Source organism: Lagopus leucura, unplaced genomic scaffold, assembly GCF_019238085.1.
Source record: "Lagopus leucura isolate 7727_CA_CO unplaced genomic scaffold, USGS_WTPT01 Super-Scaffold_100001, whole genome shotgun sequence".
NCBI lineage: Eukaryota > Metazoa > Chordata > Aves > Galliformes > Phasianidae > Lagopus > Lagopus leucura.
In genome coordinates, this window is record NW_024962262.1 from 71,640,137 (window position 1) to 71,666,925 (window position 26,789).

Genomic DNA, 26,789 nt, shown 5'->3' on the forward strand with positions numbered 1-26,789 from the left:
ATGCAGTCAAAAGAGTACTTCTCCTCTACGTACTATTAATACTTCTACAATCCCTTTCCTGCTGTCTCAAAGTTAAGAGCAAACAAGCAGACATAATCCAGCATCCCTGGTTGTACTAAATCACCAAAAGCCTCTCTGCCCCTATTCGTTTAGATGTCTGACCAGAGCTGCCAACAAACTGTATTTCATTATCTCATACTAACTGTGGATAAATAGCAAATGCCTTTGTCAATATTCTAAATGATACTGCTTTTCTTGACTTCACTGTGTTAAACTCTGTAACAAGCTAAGTGGCAACATCATAGCTTTTATCATTATAGTCAGAAATACATCAACTGCATAGTTAAAAAGTCTGTAGACTCCAACACTATGAAGAACACAGGTGGGTTTTATTTTGTTTAGGAAAACTGTAATTAACATTAAAAATGTGGATTAGAAAACCTGAGGTGGACTGAAAAACTTTATTTCACAAATAAAAACACAAATACATGTAACAGATTCAATCTTGACTTTTTTTCTTGTCGATATTTAATGCCTTCACTTTACTGTTGGCTAAATGCAATCCCTAATATAAAAACAAATTAGTTTTTAAATAACATTTAAGAAAAAAAAAAAAAAACATTTAATGAATACATACACTCAGACATGCAGAAAATGTGTCATCATTCTTTGAATTAATTCTAAAGGCAGTTCTAAATATATGGATGCACTCCAGCCACTTCCTGCAGCCAGGCAAAGGACCTGAAATAATACAACACTGTATGGACCACGAGCTGAGCCAAAATCTGCAAAAGCTTTGTTCAACCTTATGTCCAAGGAGGTATTATAGAGCTTCTTAAAGCCACTGCTTTGCCTGCTGGAACAGACTGGGTTGCAGATAGCACAGAAGTTAACACAGCTTTTCTGTTGTGTAACTGCAGTACTGGGAAGAATTACTATCATTAATGTATGCTGAAGCTCTAGGGATGTAGTTTTCTGCAGAATCAACTGTTTTCTACTTTTCCTAACATGGAGCTTGGAAAGGTTGGTGGACCCTTTTTCCGAAAGCATGGTAAGAAATACTGTTAGCAATATTTGCTCCATTTGGGAAGTAGAAAATGAGGCAAGGAAGGAAAGGTCAGTTATCAGTAAAAGTAGTGGGGAAAGAAATTAAAAAAAAAAACAAAAAACAAAAAACAAAAAACACCCAGTGTTCAATAATTCCACAAGGAATTTTAAAAATTTTTATTCCATGAGGAATTTAAAAGAAGTGTTGAAGTGACCGGCTGACCTGCATTTGGCAATTGAGAAATTAATCTAAAATATAAGAAGTTGATTCTGCATATATATCACTAATATTTTCCAAGATAGTCTGAGAATAACCCAATCTACAGATAAAAAAAAAAAAAAAAGGAAATTAATTCTGTTTTATTCTAAAACAACCATACTACCTATTTTGATTAAATACCACTTGTCACCAAATGGAATCATATCTTTGGGTGAAAATGCTGTACTATACAGTAAAGAAAGAACAAAAGAGCAAAGCTCCAAAAAATACTAATGCCAGTGCATTTCCAACTTAACAGATGGAAAAAAGAGAATGCTAAGACCTTTGTGAATACATTATGACAAAGCCTTAAGGTTCTGCCACCAATCAATGTTTATCTGCATCAAAATGAGGTTTTATAAATATCAATGCTGCTCTTTGAAAGCTGCTGATCATAAAACCAAAAAACAAACGAAAGAAAGTAAAACCAATACTGCCCAACATCCAACTAAAGTAACAAGAAGTGTCTCCAATCTGGTCCATCATAACAGACAAATGTTTTTTTTGTACTGTGGTAAAGTAATTTAGACTCCATATACTACAGGGATTTCTTCAGCTGAAAGGGTGAAGCATGATAGCTACAACTTTATTACAAACCACAAGCCAACATGTAATTCCAACACCACCTGAAAGAGATACAAAATTTGACTGAAGTTATTGCATCCTTAGCACACAGCAGATTAAACAACTTGGAAACAAAAAAATGAAACAGTTAGGAGGTTGATGGGAACAAAATATCTTTCTGTCTAGATGCAAATAATTTTCTTCAAGGGATGCCAGTTAACTGCATGCTAGTTTAGAGAAAACCGAAGGCTGTCTGGGGAAAGAGCAGCAAATAAAAATATGAGCCAAAAATACGACCCATGATTTCTAAAAATATTCACTATGTCCCTATCCAAGAGGCCTAGGTTGCTGAAATTAAAGGTGTGGTAAATAAAAGAGTACTTTGGAATCTAAAATAAGAGACTAGGAAAAGGAAAGAAGTAAATTTCCCAATAAATTCAAATCAGCCTTCTTAAAGAGTATTAAAATCCATACTTTGTCCTTTCTCCTAATCCCCATAGAACTGAATAAAAAAATCCAAGTGAGACTTTCAGTACTGAACCAGACCTCTTTCACTTGTGTTTTAAAGAGTCTTGTCATTCAAACTAACAGTGTGGAAATTTGTACTGGAACGATAGCATAGAGAGCGTACCCTAACTGTAGTACATAGCATATCTGTATCACAGCCTGCATAGAATCATATGACATAGTATCACTGAATACACAGCTATTTATTATGTGTACTTGAAGAAATTACCTTCTGGTGATTTTTAAATACTTCTGTGTTATTAACTTTATCGCCTAGAATTCAGAAGTAATCTCTTCACTTTGGTTATAAACCAGGGTTACACAAAAAGAGAACCTGAAGGCAGGTAAGGATATGAACCTTATAAAATTCCTTAAAATACTATTTAAATAACTATCTTCCAAGGACTCATCCCTGGCCCTAAACAGAAGGGTCAACTTGTCCAGTAAACACGCTGGATACAAAGCATTCTCTCAACAGCTATTAAAGATGGTAAGACAACATCATAATTTGGAATTCACTCTAAGGCAGCTGAAGCTTAAAAAGCCTAGTATGAAGATTCACCAGCAGCATTTTATCTTCATAGTACATTTCCACACTGCACTGTCCTGTCATCCTGCTTATTTATTCAATTAGAATAAAGGCAGCACACATTCCACTCAGGTATGCATAATCTGTCACATCCTTCTTATCATTAATTCATCAACCAAGAGAAAAGGGTTTGAGTAGGTAAAGAAGTGCAATGAGGGGGAAAAAAGGTGGGAACAGAACACCAACCAGAAGAGAATGCACCTCAATCATCCCAGAGCTATAAACTAGTAAAGCTTCATAGTAGTGCAAGAAGCATGTGTAGGTAATATAGACCCATAAGTATCTGCACATTTTTGAACTCAATTCTACTATTTCAAACTAAATAATTTCAAATTAAAACAAAAATATTTCTGATTTGAAACCTTCCCAAGGGTGTATTCCATACTAAGATAAAACTGCTCTGTTTGAGAAGATTTAATAAAGACAAATATCCCCTTTCGTTGTGAGTTCATTAAACACGAGCTAATCACATATGATAATGGCTGAAGCTCCCCATTTTGCTATTAAGAAATATACAGAAGCAGTGCTTTTAATCCACACGTACTCTTTATCATTACATTCTTAGCAACTGCACAGACTTGGAAAATGCATTTTCTCTACCACACAGCTCTTACCTGCCACACCTGTAGGAAAGGCTACCAAGCGCTCCAATGGTGCCAGCCATTTGCTTGGAAGAACCATAACTGGTTCAGAATAATATTTCCAAATGAGAGAAATCATCAGGGCAGCCTAGAATGAAAGTTTTTGTTAGCTTGAATAACAAACATCGAAGTATATTTCCACCAGTGTTTTGAAGCAGTACATCTCACAGTCTAAATTAAAGAAAATAGCATTCTTATTATTTTACATTGTTCGGAAACAAATACTAAAGAATTTTAGGCTTGATACGACCTTAACTTTACACACAACAAGATCTAGCAATAAGTAGCTAAAAATTACCGCTTTATTTTGAGGCTGGTTCAAATCTAGCATAAATAAAAGTGGTAATAATACAAATTGTTACATTCTGATGACTGTTTTTAACCACAGTCCTTGTCTGCTAAGAATCCAACTAGCTTTCACATTACCCAAAACATAGTCTTAGGTTGAGCACTCTTCTTATGGGCGAAAAAAAATTATTTGGCATCAAGTCTGAGCAACAATCTGGTGCAGGAGGCACTGTGTGGAGACACGTGGCAGCTCTGTATGGAAATCTGCATCCACAGCAGAAGAACGTTTTATGTTTTCAGAAACACAAGCAAAATATATATATTACATATCAGAACTTTCCTGGGTCCACTGCCACGTATAGATGAAAAACAAACCAAAAAGAAACAGTAAGGAAGGAGGTAAGACAAACTCCTACCTTGTCATCTCAATACCAGAAAAACAAAGCTTACATGAAATTCAAAACTCATTTCATTCACAATAACCAGACCCTATCAGCTGCATCTCTCTACAACTAAGAAATTGTTCTGGTTCAGTGTGCATTGTGTCACTGGGCTGCCAAATACCTGTGCAACTAATCATCAGTCAATAAACACAAAAGAGATTCATCACACTGCTAAGGATTTAGTCCTCAAATTTGTATCCCTAATAGAAGATTTACTTACTTGCAAGATGTAGAATACAATATTTATAACCCACTTTATTTTGGCTAATTGGGCAGTTCGCGCTTTCACTGTTAAGAGAAAAATAATATTACTCTGCATTATTTATAACAGTCAGAAAAGTAGTGATCCATTAATATTATTAGTCTTCAAATCAGGGCACTAAACATCATACACCTGTCTAAAAATATCTCTTCGAGATAACTTATTGTGAAAGTAATGAACAGCTAGGTTGTGGAGTTTTACATTAATGGTACTGTGGAAAGTTGCAGAACTCTGATATCCTAGACAGAAAAGTCACATGTAATCAAGAATGCTGGTTCTGAAATGAGAACAGTCAACGCGGTTGCTAACTTAAGAATCTGTTTTAGATGAAGCATAACAGATGGTTTTCCCTTTCACAAATACGGAAAAGGATGGTTTCAGCAGTTGCACTTTTTGCCTGATTTCACTCAGAACGGGTTAAGACTATTCACAGCCAAGACTGATCACTCATTGAACGTTCCTGGTCAGGTTCAATATTCAAAATTCTCATGCTTATTTTCCTCCAGCAGTACCCCCAGCCCAACACAGAACAGCTCAGAGATGACAGGAAGCACATCTTCAAACACAGTAGCGGCCTACAGTTTTCTGAAGCAATATTGTTGTCTAGTTTAATTGAAATTAACTAATTAAGAATAATGCTAATGAGAACAATTCAAAACTGACAGTTGTAAAGACTGTCATTTCTCTAAACAAGTGCAGAAAAGTCTAATCATTCTGCACAGAGAAGGCACACAAAGCAGGTATTCTCCTGTCTTGTTAGGTTCAGTGAATGAGTTTGGACAGACAAGCAAAAGTCTAGTGCCAAATGTTTATGTGCGCTCTCTACCATGAGATGATGCATGTTCCTGACAGAGATAAAGCAGTAGTTTTATCATAAAACCCACTGCATATGGTCAAATGGGATTGCAAAAAGACAGTAAGGATCTCATCTAGTTACCTTCCACATTAACACTTCCCCACTAGCATCTTCTAGCACAACCACCAAATAGCTTCAATCCAGCAATTCATCCTTTCCCAATTAAGATATGCAGTCTTACTATATTACTTCTTTTGTTAAAGACAGAGAAGTTCATGAAGTTATTAAAGGCTGGATTCAGTAATAACCATCACTAAGAAAGAGTAAGTATATCATACAGAGGAAATAAATATTATACCCTACCATGAGTCTTAAGCTTGTCAGTCATTTTGTTAATCTTTCTTTCCAGACGGGCGTATCTAGCAAACTCATCCATCATACTAATGGTTGAGAGCTCTTGCTTCATATTCTGAATTTCACCTCTCATTTGGGATTCCTGCTCTGCATCCTTTTGTAACAACCTGGATATCTAAAAAATAAAGAAATAATATAGAGATAAGAAGAAAAAAATAATATAGAATTAAAAAGTTATAGAAAAAGAAGCAATTTCCTCAGAATTTGGCTGATTTTAGCACACATAAAGCAGCCTCCTGTGTACACACTCAAAGGCTCCCATTGCCAGGACACCATCCCCTTTCACCAAGGCACGAGGAAATCTTCATATTAACAAGATGTTCCAGAAGTGAAAAGATGCCATGTTCTCTTTACTAAGAAATAAACTTTCCTTCTTCCTCTCCTCATCATGAACTCTGTGGATCACAGATATCTGATACTTGCAGTAAGAACAGGGACACAGTCCTTCTCATCGCTGTTCCCTCCATCATCTTCAGCTCCTGGAGTCACACCAGACGCGGTAAGCTTTATTTACTTGAGCCCAGCTTCGCAACTCACCAACAAGACGTAGCTCAGAAACCGAGCATCACTCCTCTCTGGAGACTACCTAGTCTGAGCTCATAGAAACACAGCAAGCGCCGTACTGACCTCGAGCCGCGTTCCTTCCAGCACGGCATCTTACCCATGTCTCAAAAGCATTAAGATAATAGAGACGCGTTACCCCCGAGCAGCCCGGAGCCCTCCCCTCAGCTCCTGCCCGGCCCCGCGCTACTAAAGGCCACGAGAAGTAGCGGGACGCGGCGCTGACGTCACTCACAATAGAGGAGCAGGAGGGCAGCACGATCTTGAGCGCGTTGCAGAGGAAAACGGCGCTCAGCACCAACAGCCAGGCACCGCTCTCCGCCATGCTTCACGCACGCGCAGACAGGCGCGCGGAGGGAAAACGGAGACAGGTGCTGCCACGTGACGACGGCCCGCCAATCCGGAGCCGTTCTCCACGGGGCGGGGCCTCGCACCTAACCACCGCCCGCGCTTAGGTGCGAGGCCCCGCCCCGCCGCGAGGGGAGGTACGGCGCCGTCCCCGCCCCGCCGCTGCCCCGCGGGAGGCGGCGCTGCCGGCCGCCGCCGAGCGCGGGGCGCGTCGCCCCCTGCCCCGCCTCTCCTCCGCCAATCCGGCTGGATCCTGTTGCGGCGCCGCTGGCGCTGCTGGGATGGGGGGGGGCGGTTTCCCTGCGCAGCGCGGCGGGCGGGAGGGCGGCCGCAGCGCCTGGCGGTGAGGCACTCAGCGCGCAGCAGAAGCCGGGCGGGAGCCGCCGCGCGCTTCGCCATGCCGAAGAGAAAGGTGAAGCGCGGGGGAAACAGCGGAGACGGGGGACGCTGGGCGTGGGGGACGAGGAGAAAAGGGGAACGAGGGGAACTGCTGTCGCCGCCCGGCTGAAGTCGCCGGCAGGGCATCGCGCCGAAGACGGCCGGCGCCGAGCACCGCCGCTCTCTTCAGCGGCGTCGTCTGGAAGGTTCGGCGGGGCGCGACGGGCGCCCGGCCGAGGCTCGCGATCCGAAAGCGGCGGCGGAGAGAAGGGGCGGGCCGAGCGGCGCATCACGTGCTCCCAGCCGGCCCGCCTCCCTCTGCGCACCGCGCACGCGCCGTCTGATGCGCGCCGTTTGCATTGGCAGGTGGCCGCCGGTGGCGCGGAGGCTGCTGAGGAGGTACCGAAGAGGAGATCGGCGCGGCTGTCCGCCGTGAGTACCGGCCGGCACCGGCGGGGCGGGGGATGGTGTGTCTGCAGCTGAACCGAGCTCTGCTTCTGCTTTCTCTTCAGAAGCCTGCGCCTGACAAAGCGGAGCCCAAAGCCAAGGCGTTGGCGGCGAAGGTGAGAGCCTGGGGGCGATGGGGGAGAGGGGAGCAGGGGCTGTGTGGGCAGCATTGTTGTTTTTTTTTTTTTTAAAGAAACGAAGGTCTGTATCTGGTGGCAGGTCAGTGTGTGCAGTGTATGTGTTTTTGGCTTCTGTGTGGTTTCAAGCATTTGGGTCTTACTTGTCTCTTTTTTTCTTCAAGCATATGGCTTGGGATCATTTCAAAGACGGCAAGATAAGATGCTTTGCAGAGTTTTTGATATTTTCACTTTAATAATTCCTTAGCAGTGCTACACTCGCCTTCATTCCAGTGCTTTGAACATGAATGTGCTCTCATTCTCTGAGTTTTAAACCTAAGAACTTTGGTGAAGCTTTCTAATTTTATTTCAGCTCCAGTTCTCTGTTTTTTCCCCCCGAGTGTCTGCATGGTGCATCTCATTGACTAACATTTAGAAAATACCAGAAGTCTACATGCTGTGAAGTTGCTTGTCATCTGGATTAGTGATACTGAGTACTAACATTCATAACTTTTTTTGTGATTTTTCTTTCATTAGGTACAGTCTATTTTATCTCAGTGCACTGGGGAGGGGGGGTTAAAAATAAAAGATATTTTCTAAACATGGGAGAAAAGCATTTCTGATGTTTTGTCCACAGTGACAATGTAGGTGATGTTTCAGCATTTTTTCCCTTGTTTATTTTTCACACTGCACCCTCTACATGTCGTATTCCTTACTGCATGTTTGCATGCAGTGATGTAAAGCACTTAGAACTTCTGCTTAGTGATTGCAGAATTTCACAGAATTCTATTATTGTGAAGATAATAATTTGCATGTGCATTCGTATACAATAGGTAATGTATTTAAATGTGTATTAAAAAGTTGCTTGTGTATGGTAGCACAGTAACATGATGGTGATTTTTGGTGGTGGTGGTTTCTTGTTTGTTTTTGTGAGGATGAACACTTGGAGTGAAAATGAAGTATGGATACATGTAGCATGATGGTTTCTCGTAATAATCAGAAGTGCATATTTCTACTATACATAGAATAAACAAAAATGATTTTTTCTTCCTCAGTAGATTTTAGTTCAGAGACAGTAAATTAGGATATACAGGATATATAGTAGGATATACACTGACAAACAGATGTGGAATGCACACTATTTTTAATGAGATCAGATACATCTTAAGGTAGGTCATTATAGTAGTTGTCTGCTTAGAAGTATAAATGGATTACATTCTTGGCACAGATTGTATCTGCCAGAGGTGTTATAGTTTGTCTTTTATTGAAAACTTTTGTTAGGATCTGTAAATACCAGTGCTAATTTTGTCAAAAACTACTTCGACATCAATTAAGATTGACACAGGTGTTTTATAAGCATCTGGACCAGCTGGATCTCTGTAGTACTTGGTTGCTGTGTGGAATGTTTGGGAAGATATGTTAAATTTTTATGGTAAGATTGCTCTTAAGCGAATACTTTTCTCCAACCCATTTAACAACAGGGATGCCAGGTGCAGAAGACATGACTGAGATACTTGTAAAGGAGTGCTGAAAATGATACCTGCAATTGTTCATCCATTTAGGATAAGTTACTGAAATTCTCACCTGTCAATACAAAAGAAAAAAACGAGACTGAAGGGTTTGGTGTATACAAAGTGGAATGAGTTCACCGATGGATTTTGTACTTTATGTTAATGATTTTTAATATGTCACAAGAGATTAAACCACGTATGACAAATTGCTCTGACTCTCCACTGGAATTAATTACTATTGTTTTTTGTCTTTGATAGGTTTTTCAGTGGGTTTGCACCACTCTAAGCAGTGCTTTTAGTTACTGTATAAAAGAGTGATCCTAAATTCTGTGAGCATAACATATTTATAATATGTGCTATTCAGGGAAGTATATATGTATTAGCTCCTTAATAGTAGCTCTTGGTGTTTGCCAAGTCCATCTTGTTTTTGTTTAATTACTTTCAAAATTTATGGTATAGGTTATATGAATTCATTTCATTTAATTGTAGGATAAATCTGAGAACAAGAAAGCTCAATCAAAGGGGAAAAAGGGGCCTAAAGGAAAACAGACTGAAGAGACAAACCAAGAGCAGATAAAGGACAACTTGCCTGCAGAAAATGGAGAAACTAAAAGTGAGGAGGTAAAGTTGTATTCTTTGGTCTAAAACAGCTGGATAACTTACTGTAACTAGTATAGGCATACAACTGTTAGAGAAGCAGATAGTACTTAAACTAGAATCTATTTCTGTGCAAAGAAAACTGTTGGTTATTGAAACATTAGTAGATAAACCAGGGAAATTCTGGTTGCACTCAAAAGAGTTGCAGTGATGTTGTAACAGTCCTTGACATGAAAACAAATGGTGAAAATCTTACCCAAATCCCAGTACAGGATAACATCCTTTAGCAAGGAGCTGTTTTGCCTGCTGATAAGGCTCATAGAGGGAGAAGGGGAAAAGAAGTACAAGGATGACTAATAGTTGTTGAGAAATGGGCCAAATCAGCCTTGGTTGTAATACTCTGCTAAAATGACTCTATGGCTGAAGTTTTTTTGTACTAAATAAAAATATCCTTCACCTTGCTTTTTTTTTCTGGATGGTGGGCATCACTTTAGGACAAGATCTGTTGAGAGAGGCAGTGCCTCCTGTTTGATGAGCTGTTAACAATTGGATAAATCCAGCTTTCGTGTAGTAACATGCTTAGAATTACTCTCAAATTACTGCATTATTGGCTGCCTAGTTCATTTCAGTTAATCAGTTGAGTTTGGTCATGTAATCAGAGGATTTATTAATCTAAATATGATTTATTTTTCCTGCTTCCTTTTTTAAATAAAAAAATAATTTTTTTTTCATGTGCAAATGTATCTTCAACGAGAGAAAAGAGTATTTGGCCTTCAGGTACATAGTGGTTTTCTTGGGTAAGGAAGGTACAGAGTAATACTTGAGTGGGCAAGACAACTTTGGATTGACATTCTTTATTTGCAAACTTTATGCTTTTTGTGTCTAGGTTGTGCTGTAAATATGAATTCTTTGGTAGGCTTAAGTGTGGCTCTGTCAATGTATTAGCATTGCACAGTTTGGTTTTTCCATTTGTGTACATGATATTTTGGTAATGCCAGAGAAAGCTAAATTTGGCAATATTTTTCACCTGTAGTTTGTTTAATATACCAGTTAAAGGAGATATAAATCTAAGGAATGGATGATTATTTGGGGAACACATCTTCAGGTTGGTCACACCAGTCAAAATTGCTGAATTAATATAATGCTTCAGTATCTCATGAAAGGGCAGTGAATTCTTATGTTAAAAAGAGCATAATGTCTTTGGGGGGGGGGAAGCTTCTGTACTTCATCCTTCAAAAGGCTTCTCCTAGGTGGCAGTAAGGACAGTTAGCAGGTGTTAGGGTTTCTGATTTGGTACTGCTATAATTAACCAGAATATTCTGCTGGTACTTCTGTAAACCTTTAGGATAATGAAATTAAATGTTTACATTGAATTCCTCTTTTTAAACTATACTGCAAGAGGAAACAGTTTTCTAGTCCAGATGGACTCACAGCTGTAATCAGTTAAGTTTGTATGAACCTGTCCTGAAGTTGAGGTACAACATATAGAAGCTTGATATAAAAACAGTTTGGTTGTGCTACATTCAGTATTTTTTCAATGATGTAATTTTACTGTGGTACTGAGTGCCTATATATTACTTGCCTTAAAATATAGGGAGATTTGAAAGTGTTAACAGTGCTGCATTTAAATACATGAAGTACATCCATAATGTTTGTTTTAATCACAATATATGCAAGGATTTCAGCTTGTTAGGTAATTTTTTTATTTCAGCAAGGCAGTAATTATTGAAACATTTTTTTTCTTAAGAAATGTTTTAAATGTAGATTGAGTGGTACTGCATCAACATTCTGAAATCCATACTGCTGCACCCGAGCTGATAGAAGCCCTTTAGGGAAAACTTGAGTTTAGTAGAGCGTTATCCAAGAGAAATAAGCACACCGTAGTTCCAATTCATTAAGACTACAAAGCATGCTGTATAGAAGCAAGTCACGGTTGTTCTGTATGTCAGGTTGCCTAATGTGTGCGTTAAAAACACTGTGAACTAAAAGTCTGCATTACTTTGAAACATTTTGCATTGAAATGTTTGGTTTTTTCCCCTCTTCTTTTTCAGACCCCAACGTCTGATGCAGCAGTAGAGAAAGAAGAAGTGAAGTCTGAATAACATCTGGTACCAAGTCTTTAATTGGTGATCCTTATACTTTTCTTCTTGTACAATTCAGAGGAATATTTTTATCAACTATTTTGTAAATGCAAGTTTTTTGGTAGTTCTAAAAAACACGTTTTTAAAAGGAGAGAATCCCAACTCAATCCATTTTTTTACATATTTAGATAAGTGTAAATGATTTTTTAAGTGGTAAAATCATGTACTGGTTGTCTGTTTTCTATGAAACCAGAAATTAACGGGACGTTACAAAATGGAGAGGTTTTTGAAGTCTTAATGCGGCTTCTCGTTCCATAGACTGGGAGGAAGAGTTTTTCTGTCCTACTAAACGAAGCGCACACACAGACATCGGAACTTGTAATATGTTGAGAACGTCTGAACGTTTCAGTTATTTATCTATGGTTGTACCATCAGTAGAGTTGCTTATCTCATGAACTGCTCCCTAGTGTTGGATTTCTTGACCAGTAATGTATATCTGTGACAAAGTTATTTTTGGTAGGTGTAGGTTTATTTTTTCCAACAACTTTGTAACTGCTACGTGAAAGACTGGAAACTTTTATCTTTAAATACTGAATAGGTAATAGTTTCTCACTGATAGACTGAATGTCAGCTGGTACTTCACATCTAGTTTTAAAGGAGAGCTTGTCTACAAAGTCCAAATGAAAAATATTTGAAATAGGCTTAGAAAAAAATAAAATTATAGTTTTTATATTAAAAAGAAACTATGTGAATAAGAACAATTGTAAAATTGTAGTGTCTGTGATCACCAAACAAAAGCCAAATAAATCTTGATTAAGAAAGAATGTTTCTAGAGCTCTTGCATTGACTACAACAACTCAGAGTATAAGGGGGTGCGGTCATTGAACTTGTGCTTCTGTTGGAAAGCAATGAATAAAAACCCTACTGGCTTTGATTCTGAACTGTATTTTTTATGTTGTTAAAAACTGCTACTTACAGGTAGTAATGCAGGGGTGAGCAGCAAGTAGAAAACTGTAATTGTAGCCTTATCTGAACTTCTTGTTTGAGAGCTGGTAACGTACTGTTGCTTCTGGTACCTTTTTAAAAAAAACAAACTTCATAAGCACCAGATATTTTTCTCTGTTCAGCATTTATGTGCGTAAGTAATGCACAAAATAAAATGAGCCTGGATTGTGAACTTCTCAAGCAGTCAGCAGTTTACGTAATGGAACCCACAAAAGATAAGGAGTGTAAGAATTTGGCCAAGAGCTGTGAGGGAAGAAGAAGAAAACTTTCTTGTGCAGATGAGCTGCTACGTGAGCGTAGCCTGCTGTAAGCAGCTGTGCCTGCTATATAGATCTGCAAGTTGACAGAGCATGGATTCAAATAAAAGTAAAACATAACCATGCTGAGAGGTCATTCATGTAGCACAAAACTGGCCTGATTCTCTTAGAAGAAAACAATCAATTTTGTTAAGATTTAACAGCCTTTCATGAGAAGGGGACAAACTAAGTATATGTTACTTAAAGTAAAAAATGAGACCTACTGTATCATTTCAGTTCTCCCAGAGTGCACTTGATTCCCCACCCTGTACTTTATTTTGCCGTATTGCAGCATGTACACAGCTTTATCTGATCAGTCTGTTTGATGCCAGTCGGATAACTGTCAGCCTTGGCTTGGGAGGAGTCAAGATCAAAAAGCAAGTTTCTTCTTTTTCCTCTTGAATGAGAATTTTTTATGCTCATATACAAAACCTGCAAGTACAGCAGCTGCATCCTCTTCACTTTGGTGCCAACTTGCCAGTTTCTTCTGAAGTCACCTAAGTTTCACCTCTAACTTACTTTCTCAAAGAATGCTTTCACTGAAGCACTTCCTCAAATGCTTTCATAGGATACAGCATTTTACCATTTTTCCATCTTACATACTTAAGAAATGTTTAGGTTTTCCTTATAATAGAGGATGTCTTTCAACACTGACTCACAATGTGCTTCTGGTCCTGTCCCACCACAGCTGTGTTCTGAGCAGAACGCACCTGGCTTTGACTTCAAATTCTGTGATATTTTTAAAGACTTGAACTAAATTTGTCACTTTTTCTATACCTTTTCCTCCCCCAATTACCTTATTTGACTGCTTATTTTTGTAGTAAGGAGACACAGCTGCTTATGTGCTCTGTTTCTTTTGTGTGTGTGTGTTTTTTTAGCAAATCAGAAATATCAGTTCAATGACTAATAATGTTGCCAGTAAGTATCCCCAAATAACCTCATACCTCTACTGAATGCCTGCTTCTCACATGTTTTGAGTCTCCAATGTTGAGATGCTGTTGACTTCAACACCTCATCTCTAAGACTGTTACGTAATTCCCAAGTAATTTACTCTTGGAGACAAAAAGCCTCCCTCATTTTATTCTGCAAGTGAAAGGACTTATGGATAAATCAGCAACACCTTTCACAGGGTGGAAGTGCTCACTGAAAAAAACAAAGGGAGATGCTTGCGTCAGGAGCATAGAAGCCCTGGTTTGTTTTGAGCAGTACAAGCTGGTGTTGATGCAGTAAGGAATGAAATGTGTTTCTGTAGGAAGTGGAGGTGATTCAACTATGACTTCTCATTCTGCAATAGACAGGAAGACCTTTCACATCTGTCTGTGCTTATTTCATCAGAGCTGAATTGTGACAACTGGCATGAAAGGGTTCTCTTAGCTTTTACTGTAAAGATAAGTAGTGGTGGGGCATATTATGAAGAAAGAAGAAAAAGAGTGAAGCACTGTTTAGTCATTATAAGCAGTCCAGTTAAGGAAGTCTAATTTCAAGCTTAGCAGTTGAATTCCGTAAAGAGTACGGTTATGGCAATGAAAGTATAGAAGAAATAATAGTATATTTCTCCACAGAGCTTGAAATGACAACAAGTAAAGGGGGGGAAAAAGAAAAAACCCACAGCACTTCAGCTACAAGGAAGATGAGGAAGGGTGTGTATGAGCACCAGGTGCCAGTCATGCAGGTGGAGAATGGGAGTGGAATTTATGTGTGAGTCTCATGGGTTTCTTTTATAACGTGAGGGACCTTTGGTCGGTGTGACGAAGGAATGGAGTGACCGTTAAACTTCAGAATTACGTATAGCACATAAGGAGAACCATCCTTTTCAAAACACGTTTCTGTGAGGTGGTCTAATCACACAGATGTGCTTGAAGGTCTGGAGCACAAGTCTGATAGGGAGCAGCTGAGGGAACTGGGGTTGTTTAGCCTGGAGGAGGCTCGGGGTGATCTCGTTACTCTCTACAGCTGCCTGAGGGGAATCACAGAATCATAAGGTTGGAAATGACCTGCAAGATCATTTAATCCAACTGTCCTTCCATTACCACTGCTACCACAAGCACTAAACCATATCTCGCAGCTCCTCATCCAGACGCCTCTTGAACACTGCCAGGGACGGTGACTCCACCACCTCCCTGGGCAGCCATTCCAGTGCCTGACCACTCTGAAAGTTTTTCCTTATGTCTAACCTAAACCTCCTCTGGCACAACTTGTGGCCATTTTCTTGGGTCCTGTTTGTTGCCTGGGAGGTCAAACCCCTCTTCACAACCTCCCTTCAGGAAGTCGTGGAGTGCAAGGAGTTTGTGGTGAGGTGTGGGTCGGGCTTCTCTCTCACGTAACAGCAATGGGTTAAGAGGAAACGGCCTCAAGTTGCACCAGAGAAGTTCAGACTGGATATTCAGAAAAAAATTCTTCTCAGCAAGAGCAGTGATGCAGTGGCACAGGCTGCCCAGGGAGGTGTTCAAGAGCAGTGGGGCTGTGGCACTGAGGGACGCGGGCAACGAGCGTGGTGCTTGGACTTAGCGATCCTAAGGTCTTTTCCAACCTCTGCGATCCACGCGCTGGTTGGGAGGGGGGCTGCTCTACACCAGTCTACGCGCCAGACTCCCACAAGTGGCCGAGCGGGCTGTATAGCAGGCACAGTGCCTGTTTATCGTGTTGTGCCTGTGGTGCTGGCCCAGCCCGGACAACCCCCTGCCCTCGGCGAACCTCAGCGAAGCGGACCGGACACCCTCCACTCTGCCCGTGACACCGCCCAGCGCACGGGGCGGCCCCGCCCACACTCGTTCCGTCACCGCTGGTCTCCTCGCGTAATCCTTCCGCGCCCGAAATCTCCGTCCTCCGCCGGCCCTCTCCCCGCTTCCCTCTCGCCGCCCCGCCGCCCCTCACTGCACGTTGTACCGCGGCTCCTCTCTCTCCGCTCCCTCTCCCCGACGAGCTCTCCCCGCGGGACTCCCGGATACGGGGAACTACTTTTTTCCCCCGCCCTCTGGGAACGCGCAGGGCGCAGGTGGCGGCAGCGGCGCCGTGGCAGTTGGAGAGGCGGCGATGGCGGCGGAGGCGCTGAGGCTGCGCTGAGCGGCGGCGCAGGGGGAGGGGAGAGCCGGAGCGCGAGAAGGCGTCCGACGGGGGGCGGCGCGCACGGATGCGAGAGAGAGAGCGCGAGAGAGAGAGAGAGAGGGCGCGGGGGGGCGCGGGGGAGGGGCGCGCTGACAGGGCTATGCCGGGCCGGGCCCTGCCCGCCTCAGACGCCGCCGAGTCCTGAGCGCGGCAGCCGCCATGGCCGAGTCCTCGGCTTCCTCCGGCTTCGGCGCGTCGCCGCCGCTCATTGAGTCAGGTAACGGCGGGCCGCGGGCCGCTGCTCCCTGCCGCCATCTTCTCGAGGGCGGCGATGGATTACAGCCGCCCCCGTGGCCCCCGCCTCGCTCACTCCCGTCTATCTCCCTCCGTCTCTCCCGCAGAGCTCTACTTCCTCATCGCCCGCTTTCTCAGCACCGGGCCGTGCCGCGGGACGCTGCGGGTGAGTGCGTGGGGCGGGCGGGAGGAAGGGAAGGGAGCCCGGGGCTGTGCGCGCCAACGGCCGCGCTGACCGCTCTGTGTGTCCCCGCAGGTGCTGGTGCAGGAGCTGGAGCAGCACCAGGTGCGTGAGCCGCCCCCAGAGCCCCGCCCGAGCGCTGCGTGGTGTCCGGACCTCCCCTCAGCGCGCCTCGTGCTGATGAAATCCTGCCTTTTCCCCTTTAATTTTTTTTTTTTTTTTCCCTCTTTTTCTCGGTTTAGCTGCTTCCTAAAAGGTTGGATTGGGAAGGCAACGAGCATTATAGAAGTTACGAAGAACTGGTGAGACTTTCTCGTTTTAAAAACTTTTGGCTCGGACGGTAACGTTGGCGCCGGGCACGTTCCCTGTAAGGAGGGCCCGGCTCTTCGTTTCCCCAATCTCGCTCCGTTGGGGTTGGCTCTGTTGGGGTTCCCCCGGCGGTCCGTACCCCGGCCGTGCCGTGCCGTACGTTGGGATATTGTTTACATAGCAGAGGTGGAGCCCGGCGCGGTGCGGCGGTGCACGCCGCCGTCTGCGTGCGGGCAGCAGCCAACCCGCAGCCGGCTTTCATTGCGGAGTTCCGCCGGCGAGATTGTTAGGAGCGTTGTGATTGGACGGTAATGATTTTCTGGTCGGCTTCCTTCATCGCTCCCCCTGCAGCGGATTAGGAAATGAAATCGCCGCTCCGAAATCGGTGGTTGTGGTTCGTGTGAGTGCTCTCTCTGGCTGCGCGCTGTTCTAAACGGCAGTAAGACAGCTGTGGCCACCGTACGGCATGTACTCCATTAAAGCAATCTGCCACTGATGTATTGCCACCTCCTAAAATTGGGGCATGTAGGGTTAACGGGCAGCTCCCTTACCTGTCAGTCTGCATGCTGTAGTTGTACCCCTCATACCTCCTGTGTCACATCTAAACGTCTCAAGGTTGTATCTGTGTAGAGGGAGAGTGACATTTTTTTAAAAACACTGTCTTAATTTAAGCACTGCTTCAGATGGTAAACTGTGTTCCATTTCTTTCAGTTGTCAATGTGTTTGGGAGAGCAAATGAGGCCTTAACTGAATTATTTAAGTCACCAGAAGGCCAGGTCTTGCTAAACAGGAATTCTGTCAAGCTCTGACTCAAATTTAGCAAATGTGAAAGTAGGATTGAGTTTGAAAGGTTTTTATTTATTTTCATTATTATTCTTCTTTGAGCTTAGTTCTTTTGGTAAAAAGTTATGGTACTTGTAGAAGGGTGGGCTTCTCTAACCTCAGTGCAGGTTTCCGTGTGCATTTCAGGTTGTCAGATGAATTCTTCAACATGTGTCATCTCTCTCTCTTTTTCCTGTCCAATTTAAAAGAAGTATCTGTACAGGGCAGTAGTATTTCAGAATATTCAGAATCTGTCTTCTGATTTTTGAGGGGCTTTGGGAACTTCTTGTTCAGCTGGTATCACTGAATTTGCAGTGATGCAAACAACAGCAGTTGTGGTGCAGTTGTTTCTGTCTATTGTTGAATTGGAGAAACAGTTTAACTGCTCCTTTCGAAAGATGAGTGAACCTACTTTTAAAAAGATGCTTGATTTGGTCACTGTGCTTCTGTCAGTGGTTGCATTTAGAATGTAAGCTTCCTGATGGTGGTGTGCAAGCAGAATGGCTTATAAGACCTGACACAGGTTATGCTGAATTTTCTGCCCTGAATACCTTGTCTGTTACTATTCTGTGCTAGCTGAAGAGGCAGAATTTAGAAAGAAAGAATAAAAAAGTGCCTCCTTTTTTCTACCAAGTAATTTCTCATAATCGAACATAAGTGTTTTGGAGCTGATGTGCTGAAATACCTTTGACTGTGTAGGGATGTTATTTCTTTTACTGATACTTCCAGCTGTTCTGCTTCTATCAGAATTACAGCCTGTACCCCCTAAAACTTTGTATGTTACTTGGATTGTTATTAGAACTTGCTAGGCCATTGCTTAAATCATATTGTTCTCATTACTTAGTTTACATTTGGGCAACTTTAACAGCTCTTACATGGCAGAGTACAGTATTTTTATTCCCACTTCTCTGGTGATGAGATCAGCAGCTTGGAGACTTCTCTCACTGAAGTTCAGTCACTAGGCTGAGGGAATGGCATCATAAGCATGAGCTAGTTCTGCCTGAGTTTTGAGCACTGTGGGCAGGAGGCCGCATACCTCTGTTGTTGTGGGCCTGCTTCCTTTTCTTGGGTGTGTTGGCTGGAAATGGCCTCACTGCTGAAGCAGCAGTACAACTTTTGGGTCCGACTGGTTCTTTCGTGGCTGGATCAGAGAGTCGAGTTGGCGTGGGTCCATTTGTACCTGCTGATTCGCACCTCCCTGGAGCGTAAATTTATGATACCAATGCTTTGTTTTACTCAAGTCTGTGCAAACTTTGTTTAGTTTCCGTGGTATTGTGATTAACTTCATTGTTTGATTAGGAATTTTTGTTTACTCATCTCCTGGGAAAGAGGAATAAAAAAAAGAAAGTCCTAAACTGTAGAGCTGCACAGTTATTCTTGACTGAGACATCTAAGTGGTTGTGGAAGTGTGCTTATTTTAGAATATTAGATGTAGATGGCATGGGATCTTCCTGAATGGACAAGTGATTGTTTTGATCCCCTTGGTGTAAGGAGTTAAGGATGTCTGGTGTTGTGTAGTAGGCGTTGTTCCAAGGGCCTATTTGTACGTTAGATGACAGTCACCTAACAAGTAATGTGCAACTGAAATTGTAGTTGCATAAATTCTTAGGCTTGATAACAACCAAGTTTTCCACGATCTTGAGTTCTGAAGACCTGCTTTTGATCAATTAAAAATAATCAGATGTGTTAGGTGGAGATGCCCATTGTAGGGTGCTGCACAAACAGATACACAGGTGTGAATACTGTGGACTTTCTGTGATTAAAACAATGATGTGAGGTAGGCAATTTTACTTTCTTATTTTTTCTACTGCAGCTCTCCCATTCTTGGAGAGCACTTGTGAATTCACTAGACGAGAGCTCTACAGGGTAGGTTTTTTGTTTTGTAATTTGAATTTACACATATTAGACATTGTCCAAATACTTCTATAAATATTTATGCTTTTAGATTCATCTTTTCAGGATGTGCTGTACATGTGTTTAAGACTTTAATATTCTGTCAGGTGCTATCCAACAAGCATGTGGCTCCAGACCATTTATTACAAATTTGCAAGCGTATTGGCCCAATACTGGATAAGGAGATACCACCCAGCATTTCGAGAGTGAATTCCTTACTTGGTGCAGGAAGGCAATCATTGCTCCGTACAGCGAAAGGTATGGTTTGTTTATTATTTGAAATGGATATGATACATTTTCTTAAGTATCTGCTTAGTGCTTTTGGAGTGTTTTGAAGGCAGTGGGCTTTCTCCATGTGTACTGTGTTTAATGAACCAAGGCACCATCAATCTGCGTATTAATAGCATAGCAGTGTGCTGATTGTTGGAGAAGTGTTAAGCTGCATCTCAAGAATTATAGAATTTCTCAGGTTGGAAAAGACCTTCAAGATCATCAAGTCCAACCACAACTTAACCATCCTACCCTAACTCTAACAGCCATCCACTAAATCATGTCCCTGAGCACCACATCCAAACAGTTTTTAAATACATCCAGGGATGGTGACTCAACCACCTCCCTGGGGAGCCTATTCCAGTGCTTTACAACCCTTTCTGTAAAAAAAGTTTTTCCTGATACCCAACCTAAGCTTACCCTGGCACAACTTAAGGCCATTTCCTCTCATCCTGTCACCAATGAGAAGAGACCAACCCTGCTCTCACTGCAATCACCTTTCAGATACTGGAAAAAAGCAATAAGGTCACCCCTCAGCCTCCTTTTCCCCAGACTAAACAGCCCCAGTTCCTTCAGTCACCATTATTCTGAGTGCTAAGGCTGCTGAATCTTGCCTGTTTTCAGTATTATTGCAATAAAATGAACCGTCAGGAGACAAGTACTGCTTCTTCAACATCCACAGCATTCTGAATAGTATATTGATTGGCCCATGTGGATTTCAATTGTGTTAGCTGTTGTGCTGTATTCAGTGCCAACCTGAGACAGTAACACCATTTATTTTGATAGTTTTCCTGGTTAATGCAAACGCCTTCAAAATTAGTACATTGTACATTTGTAGAAAGAAAGTCATTTTCTGTTATTTAAAGTGGGTGGTTGGCAGTACAAGACACACGGATTATTTGATTTTCACAAAATAGGTTTTGGCTTTAAATTTCCCTCTTTGAATGTTTCAGGAGAGAGGTGTTTGTTCATGCATTTGTGCAGTTTTGGGTAATTAGATACTATGGTGTGGGACTGATTTATTGGATGTGCTTGTTTTTTGGTTATCTGTCTTAGATTTAAAGGGTGAGCTATGAATAATTCAGTGACTGTTTTGTACTTAAAATTGGGATTGCAATTATTTTAGCATGAGTGTGTCCAGATGACTGTTTGTGAGAAGTAGAAGAGTCATCAAGTTGAAAGGGACCTCTTGAGATTGTCTTGTCCAATAATTTGATGTATATAAAAACAATATTTATTGATGTTTCTTAATCTTAAACACTTTATTTTGAAAGTGAGTACAAGAATTCCAGGTGAGAATTTAGTTTTGTGTTCTGTGTCACCAGTCAAAAGCTTGGCTTTGGTTTCTTGGTGTTCTTGGTTTTGTGTTGGCTTTGTTTTTCCTGTTTTTTCTCCACTGTTATTATAGAAAATAATTTTTTTATCATTTTCTTTTATGCTATGTTGTTCATGATACATTTGGGGACTTCTGGTCTTACAGTTTTTGTAGTTATTCCACCACTGACTGTTACGCTCATTACTGTGCTTTGAAACTGCAGCTGGCCTTGCATTTTTAACCTATATTTGTGACAGGCTTCTACTTGATTTTTCAAGATTGCAGGAACACTGTTTGGAAAGGCTCTGCATTTGCTGCTCTTCACAGAGGAAGACCTCCTGAATTTCCTGTCAACTATGGCACACCACCAAATCTCGGTATGTGCTTACTGAAGTTCAGCACTACTGATACAAGCATGTGATGTGCATCTTAAACTGGTCTCACTACGACTGAAAATTGTGCCTCAGAACTGGATCTGGAGGCTTATCTGGAGAACTTCATATGACTTAAGTGGAGTTATTTATATATGGTACAGAGGCCTGCCTACAGTTCTAGTGTGATAGTAGCGTCTAGATGAGATCTTTCTCTTTTATAAAGTCCATATATTAAGTAGGTAAACCTACAGATTAGCATTTATGAATAGTTTGCTTTTGGAGAGGTCTCCTGTGTGATTTAATGCATAGAAAGCCATGGGGAAAAAAAGATAACATCTGGCTCTCCATATTTGGATACAGAAGTTTGGATCTGAGCAAGTTTAAAGTGCTGTCTTGCTTACTATACACATTTAAAAAAAAAATCAGCTTCAGAAAAAGGTATCTGATTTCATAAAGTATGAAAGTCACTTTTTAGGATATCCTCAAGTAGTACCTTAACAGGTGATAAACAAAATGATGTTTTAGAAAAAAACCTTGTTCTACATATTAATGTTAATTCTCTGATCTCTTTGTTTCTAGTGGAAGTATATCGAGCGAGACAGCTAAGTGGGTATGCAAAGTTCAGTACTTCATTTCCAGGAAGTATGTATCAGCATGTGAAGATGCACAGGCGGATTCTTGGTCATCTTTCTTCTGTGTACTGTGTTGCATTCGATAGGACTGGACATAGAATATTCACTGTGAGTTGAAATTAATCCGGGTAAATTTAGTCCATACTTTCTTCTTTACCTGGTATAGACTTGTGATGATTGCAGTGTAATCTTGAACTGTAATTGAATGTTCTGTTCCTTATAACTTCATTTTTGTCAAGTAGCATGTATAGTTTTAAATAGATGTTGTATGGGAACTTCTGAGTCACAGCCTGAACCTCTGATTGATCACCTGAGGTGAGCAATGAGTCAGCCCTGGGAGCACAGGTGAAGGCAATTCAGCTGTGTTGCTGGAAGGGGTGGAGCCTGGCTCCCCCTCTCCTAGACCCATTTAAGAGCTGGCTACCAGTGGGGAAGGATCTCTTCTGGAGATTCCTCTGCTGGAGTTTTGCAGTGAGCCCAGGATGTGGGTAAGCTTTCTATCTATTCTCTTTTTGTTATTATAATCTGCTTTGCCAAACTCTTTTGCTTATTTCATTATTACAATATCTTTATATTCATTGATTATACAGATGTATAAATGTATCAAACTCTGAATGAACAAAAATTCTTCAAGTGAAACTGAAAAACTTATCCTGAATGTCTTTTAAACACTGCTAATCTGTACGTTTCCTTCTAGGGTTCAGATGACTGTCTGGTAAAGATTTGGTCAACTCATAATGGCCGGTTATTTGCCACATTACGCGGGCATTCAGCTGAAATTTCTGATATGGCTGTCAATTATGAAAACACTATGATTGCAGCTGGTAGCTGTGATAAGATGATCAGAGTGTGGTGCCTGAGAACTTGTGCACCAGTTGCTGTCCTCCATGGGCACACGGGATCCATTACCTCATTGCAGGTACATTTTGGATTAGTACTTGCATTTTGTGTCATTAATAGATACTTTGTATAGTATTAGAGGTTGTGTTAAACAAATAACTGTAGTAATATGTAACACTTTGGACATGAGAAATAAGAATTTGTGAATAAAACTGCAGGCATTTAAAGCAACTTGACCTAGTATCATAGAATGGCCTGGGTTGAAAAGGACCACAATGATCATCTAGTGTCAACCCCCCCTGCTGTGTGCAGGGTCACCAACCACCAGACCAGGCTGCCCAGAGCCACATCCAGCTTGGCCTTGAGCCCCTCCAGGGATGGGGCATCCACAGCCTCCTCAGGCAATCTGTTCCAGTGCTTCACCACCATCTGAGTGAAAAAATTCCTCCTGATCTCTAACCTAAGCTTCACCTGTCTTAATTTAAAACCATTCCCCCTTGTCCTACTACTATCCACCCTCGCAAATGGATGTACCCCCTCCTGTTTATAGGTTCCCTTCAAGTATTAGAAGGCCACAATGAGGTCTCCCTGGAGCCTTCTCTTCTCCAAATTAAACAAGCCCAGTTCCCTCAACCCTTCCTCATAGGAGAGGTGCTCCAACTCTCTGAGCATCTTAGTGGCCTGACACTGGACAAGAAAGAGCTCTGCATCTTTCTTGTGCTGGGAGCCCCAGGCCTGGACACAGTACCAGATGGGGCCTCACAGGAGCTGAGTAGAGGGGGACCATCACCTCCCTCTCCCTGCTGGCCACCCCTTTTTTAGTGCAGCCCAGAACACATTTGGCTTTCTGGGCTGCAAGTGCACGCTGCTAGCTCGTGTCCAGCTTCTCATCCATCAGGACCCCTAGGTCCTTCTCCTCAAGGCTGTTCTCAAGGAGATCTTTGCCCAGTCTGTATTAACGCCTGGGATTACCCTGTCCCAAATGCAACACCTTACACTTGGCCTTGCTGAACCTCATTAGGTTCACATGGCCCACTTCTCCAGCCTATCCAGGACCCTCTGGATGCCTTCCTTCCGATGTATCTAAGTACTAACTTTATTTGTTAGTAAGTAATTTGTGTTAGTAAGTACTGCAAATTCTCTAAGTTAAAATCAGTTCTTGCATAAAGGTTAATGAGTGGTAAATATAAATATACGTAAGTGGAAAGAGGGGTCCCTAAGTACAATGTAGAATTTTTGTTCTAGTGGTACAGAATGTGAAGTTTCTAGCTCTGGTTTAATGTAATCCCTGGATGTTTCAGAGTCTTTTTCCTCCTATCTTACACATGCTTGGCACTTCTACACAGTGTCAGCATGCCAGGATATGACAAGGACAGCCAGACCACTGAGCGATGGCAGAGCTTTTAGAAAACTCTTGTGTGTGGCTTAAGTCACAGAAAGTCCTCTTGGCCTTGAGAACTGTATATGTAACCTATTTATGTCTGCTTCAGTGTGTAGAAATGCTTTGAATGTGAAAGGATTATGAGAAGCGTGCAGGCCATGAGTCTCAAAGATAAATTTCACTTATGTGGAAGGTTTGAAAGTATTTAAATTGTAGAGAATGTGAAGCAAGTGTGGGGGAAAGAAAGAAAGTTTTTTATACGGTGAGTTGAGAGTCACCTTTAGTAGTAGAACTTAAGTTGCTGGGCTGCCTGCAGGTTAGCTAGCTATCATATTGATAGACAAAGAGCCACGTTCCTTGGTTGCTTACTGAAACTGGGAAACGCACTTGCATGGAAGCTCTATATGAATATGGCTGTCTGATTTTGTCTTGAGAAGGAAAATTTGTGCCTCACATTCTGTTAATTCTTTAGTTGCTGTTGATAGGTTAAGAAGTAGTTTAACAAGTGTTCATCTTGCTTTTTCATGTCCAAATGTTGCAAGGCAACTGATGTTCTGGTTCTTGTGAGAGATGGCATGTGAATGGAAAATGAATTTCACTGTGTCTTTTGCATAACTACAGTTATTTTTGTGTGATTGTATGTATGTTGAAATTTGAACACTTAAATATAGATGTCAAAAATTAGTCAGAAGAAACTTGTTTATTAAACAGAGGTTCTTTGCCTCCCCGGAGTTCCTGATTCACTGACTACCAATCTTCTTCACATAATGAATGAAATAAATAATTAAAAAAAAGTACCAAATTTAACCTTTATGACTCGTAAAAACTGCACTGATGTTAAAAAAAACATGTAAAAGCAATGTATTGAAGTATTTTTCTTGAGAAAGCTGTTTCTGGGCAATTGCCAGGCACACTGCCTGTAATGTTTGAGTTGCTGGAACTGGAGAGGATTTCTGGGTGATGCTGTGCCTTCCTCTTGTCTGTTACTGTGGGAGGTGGGATATGTGGGCTTCTGTGTGTGGCTATTCTGATGCAGTATGTGATTCTTACAGCTTCTGTGATATGGGTATCTTTCTTAATCTTAAAACTGTGCTATCTTAAATGTTTGAAGGTACTTAGTATAAGATGTTAGAAAACACTTTAAAACAGGTGTTACAAGGAAAAAGGGAACTGAGGCTGTTCTATGTGGAGAAGAGGAGGTGGAGGGGAGAGCTCATTGCTCTCTGCAAACACCTGACAGGAGGTTGTAATGAGGAGAGTACTGGGCTGTTGTGAGAAGTGATAGGATGCTGCCTTCAACTGTAGACTTAATATATGCGATTTCTTTGGTATTTATTTACTTTCTGGCAAGAAATGTATTCCAGGTGCTCACTGTAGTATGCTGCATCTTTTTGCTTAACAGTTCTTAGTAAGAATAATTGAAGTGTAAGCTTTTTATGGCTGATTCCAATGCTGATGGTAGTAGTAATTGATTAATGATTTTATCAACTTGTCACCTGAATTTTTTTTGAGAGGTAATCTCTGTGTGTAGCAAGAAAAACTGTCCTAAAGAAGCATATACGAGGAGTTCCTATAAAGTTGTATGTGATGTTGGTTTACATGTACTCTGTCTTTTAACATGTACTCTTTTGAAGTATAGAATTATAGAATTGCTAATCTAGTGAAAATTCATTTCATTTTTTTTTTTTTAGTGCTCTGTCTGCTAGTTCCTTCATTCACTGACAAAATTTTTAATGGGTACCAAAGCAAAGCAGTGAATGACTTGTAATACAATGCAGTAATTGAAAGCTACAACAGTCTTATCTTAGAGTAAAGTACACCTCCTTAGAGTAAAGGAGGTGTTACTTTTGAAGCATTTTCAGCAGCCCCTTTAGCAGTTTTGCTTTAAATCTTGTATTAGTTTTTTACACGAGCATTTTTACAAGTTCATAAATCTAAATATCTTTATTAGTATGTTTCTGACCTCTTTTTTTTTTTTCCCCCCCTTGTAGTTTAGTCCAATGGTGAAAGGCTCCATGCGATACATGGTCTCTACTGGTGCAGATGGAAACGTTTGCTTTTGGCAGTGGGATACAGATTCCATGAAGTTCAGGTATGTAACTGGGGATGCTGATGGACTCTTGCTATGCTGTGTTCTGCTTGATGAAAATACAGTGACGGCGTTGGCAAGCACATATTGGCTTAATTATCTAAAAACTTTGTATAAATATTTAAAAGCACTAATTATGCTCTTTACAAATTTGTTCTTCTGTTGTCCTGGGAAATTAATCCAGTTTTCTGTAT

The 26,789-nt window shown here is 41.5% G+C and overlaps 3 protein-coding genes across 6 annotated transcripts in view; 2 read left to right on the plus strand and 1 right to left on the minus strand.

The window, feature by feature from the left end:
* Positions 1–368: 368 nt before the first annotated feature.
* GET1 (guided entry of tail-anchored proteins factor 1) lies at positions 369–6,734 on the minus strand. Of its 2 annotated transcripts, none has more exons than XM_042868097.1 (5): positions 6,607–6,734; positions 5,760–5,925; positions 4,559–4,626; positions 3,581–3,695; positions 369–1,932 (listed from the first exon to the last, which is right to left on the minus strand). In XM_042868097.1, exons 1-5 carry the CDS (start codon positions 6,694–6,696, stop codon positions 1,859–1,861), a joined length of 513 nt encoding a protein of 170 aa, XP_042724031.1. In that variant the 5' UTR covers positions 6,697–6,734; the 3' UTR covers positions 369–1,858. The 2 variants fall into 2 exon arrangements, with proteins under 2 accessions (XP_042724031.1, XP_042724033.1); XM_042868099.1 differs by lacking the exon at positions 6,607–6,734 and adding an exon at positions 6,511–6,591.
* A 292-nt stretch (positions 6,735–7,026) lies between these two features.
* HMGN1 (high mobility group nucleosome binding domain 1) lies at positions 7,027–12,783 on the plus strand. Its single transcript, XM_042868287.1, has 5 exons — positions 7,027–7,131; positions 7,464–7,529; positions 7,610–7,660; positions 9,661–9,792; positions 11,820–12,783. Exons 1-5 carry the CDS (start codon positions 7,117–7,119, stop codon positions 11,868–11,870), a joined length of 315 nt encoding a protein of 104 aa, XP_042724221.1. The 5' UTR covers positions 7,027–7,116; the 3' UTR covers positions 11,871–12,783.
* A 3,600-nt stretch (positions 12,784–16,383) lies between these two features.
* Positions 16,384–26,789, plus strand: part of BRWD1 (bromodomain and WD repeat domain containing 1) — a 52,189-nt gene continuing 41,783 nt past the window's right edge. For all 3 annotated transcript variants that reach the window (XM_042867031.1, XM_042867032.1, XM_042867033.1), the window contains exons 1-9: positions 16,384–16,472; positions 16,597–16,655; positions 16,746–16,775; positions 16,913–16,972; positions 19,802–19,952; positions 21,558–21,656; positions 22,233–22,393; positions 22,983–23,204; positions 26,498–26,598. In XM_042867031.1, the coding sequence (XP_042722965.1) occupies positions 16,415–16,472; positions 16,597–16,655; positions 16,746–16,775; positions 16,913–16,972; positions 19,802–19,952; positions 21,558–21,656; positions 22,233–22,393; positions 22,983–23,204; positions 26,498–26,598 (941 nt within the window). In that variant the 5' untranslated portion in view covers positions 16,384–16,414. The remainder of the gene's footprint in view (positions 16,473–16,596; positions 16,656–16,745; positions 16,776–16,912; positions 16,973–19,801; positions 19,953–21,557; positions 21,657–22,232; positions 22,394–22,982; positions 23,205–26,497; positions 26,599–26,789) is intronic.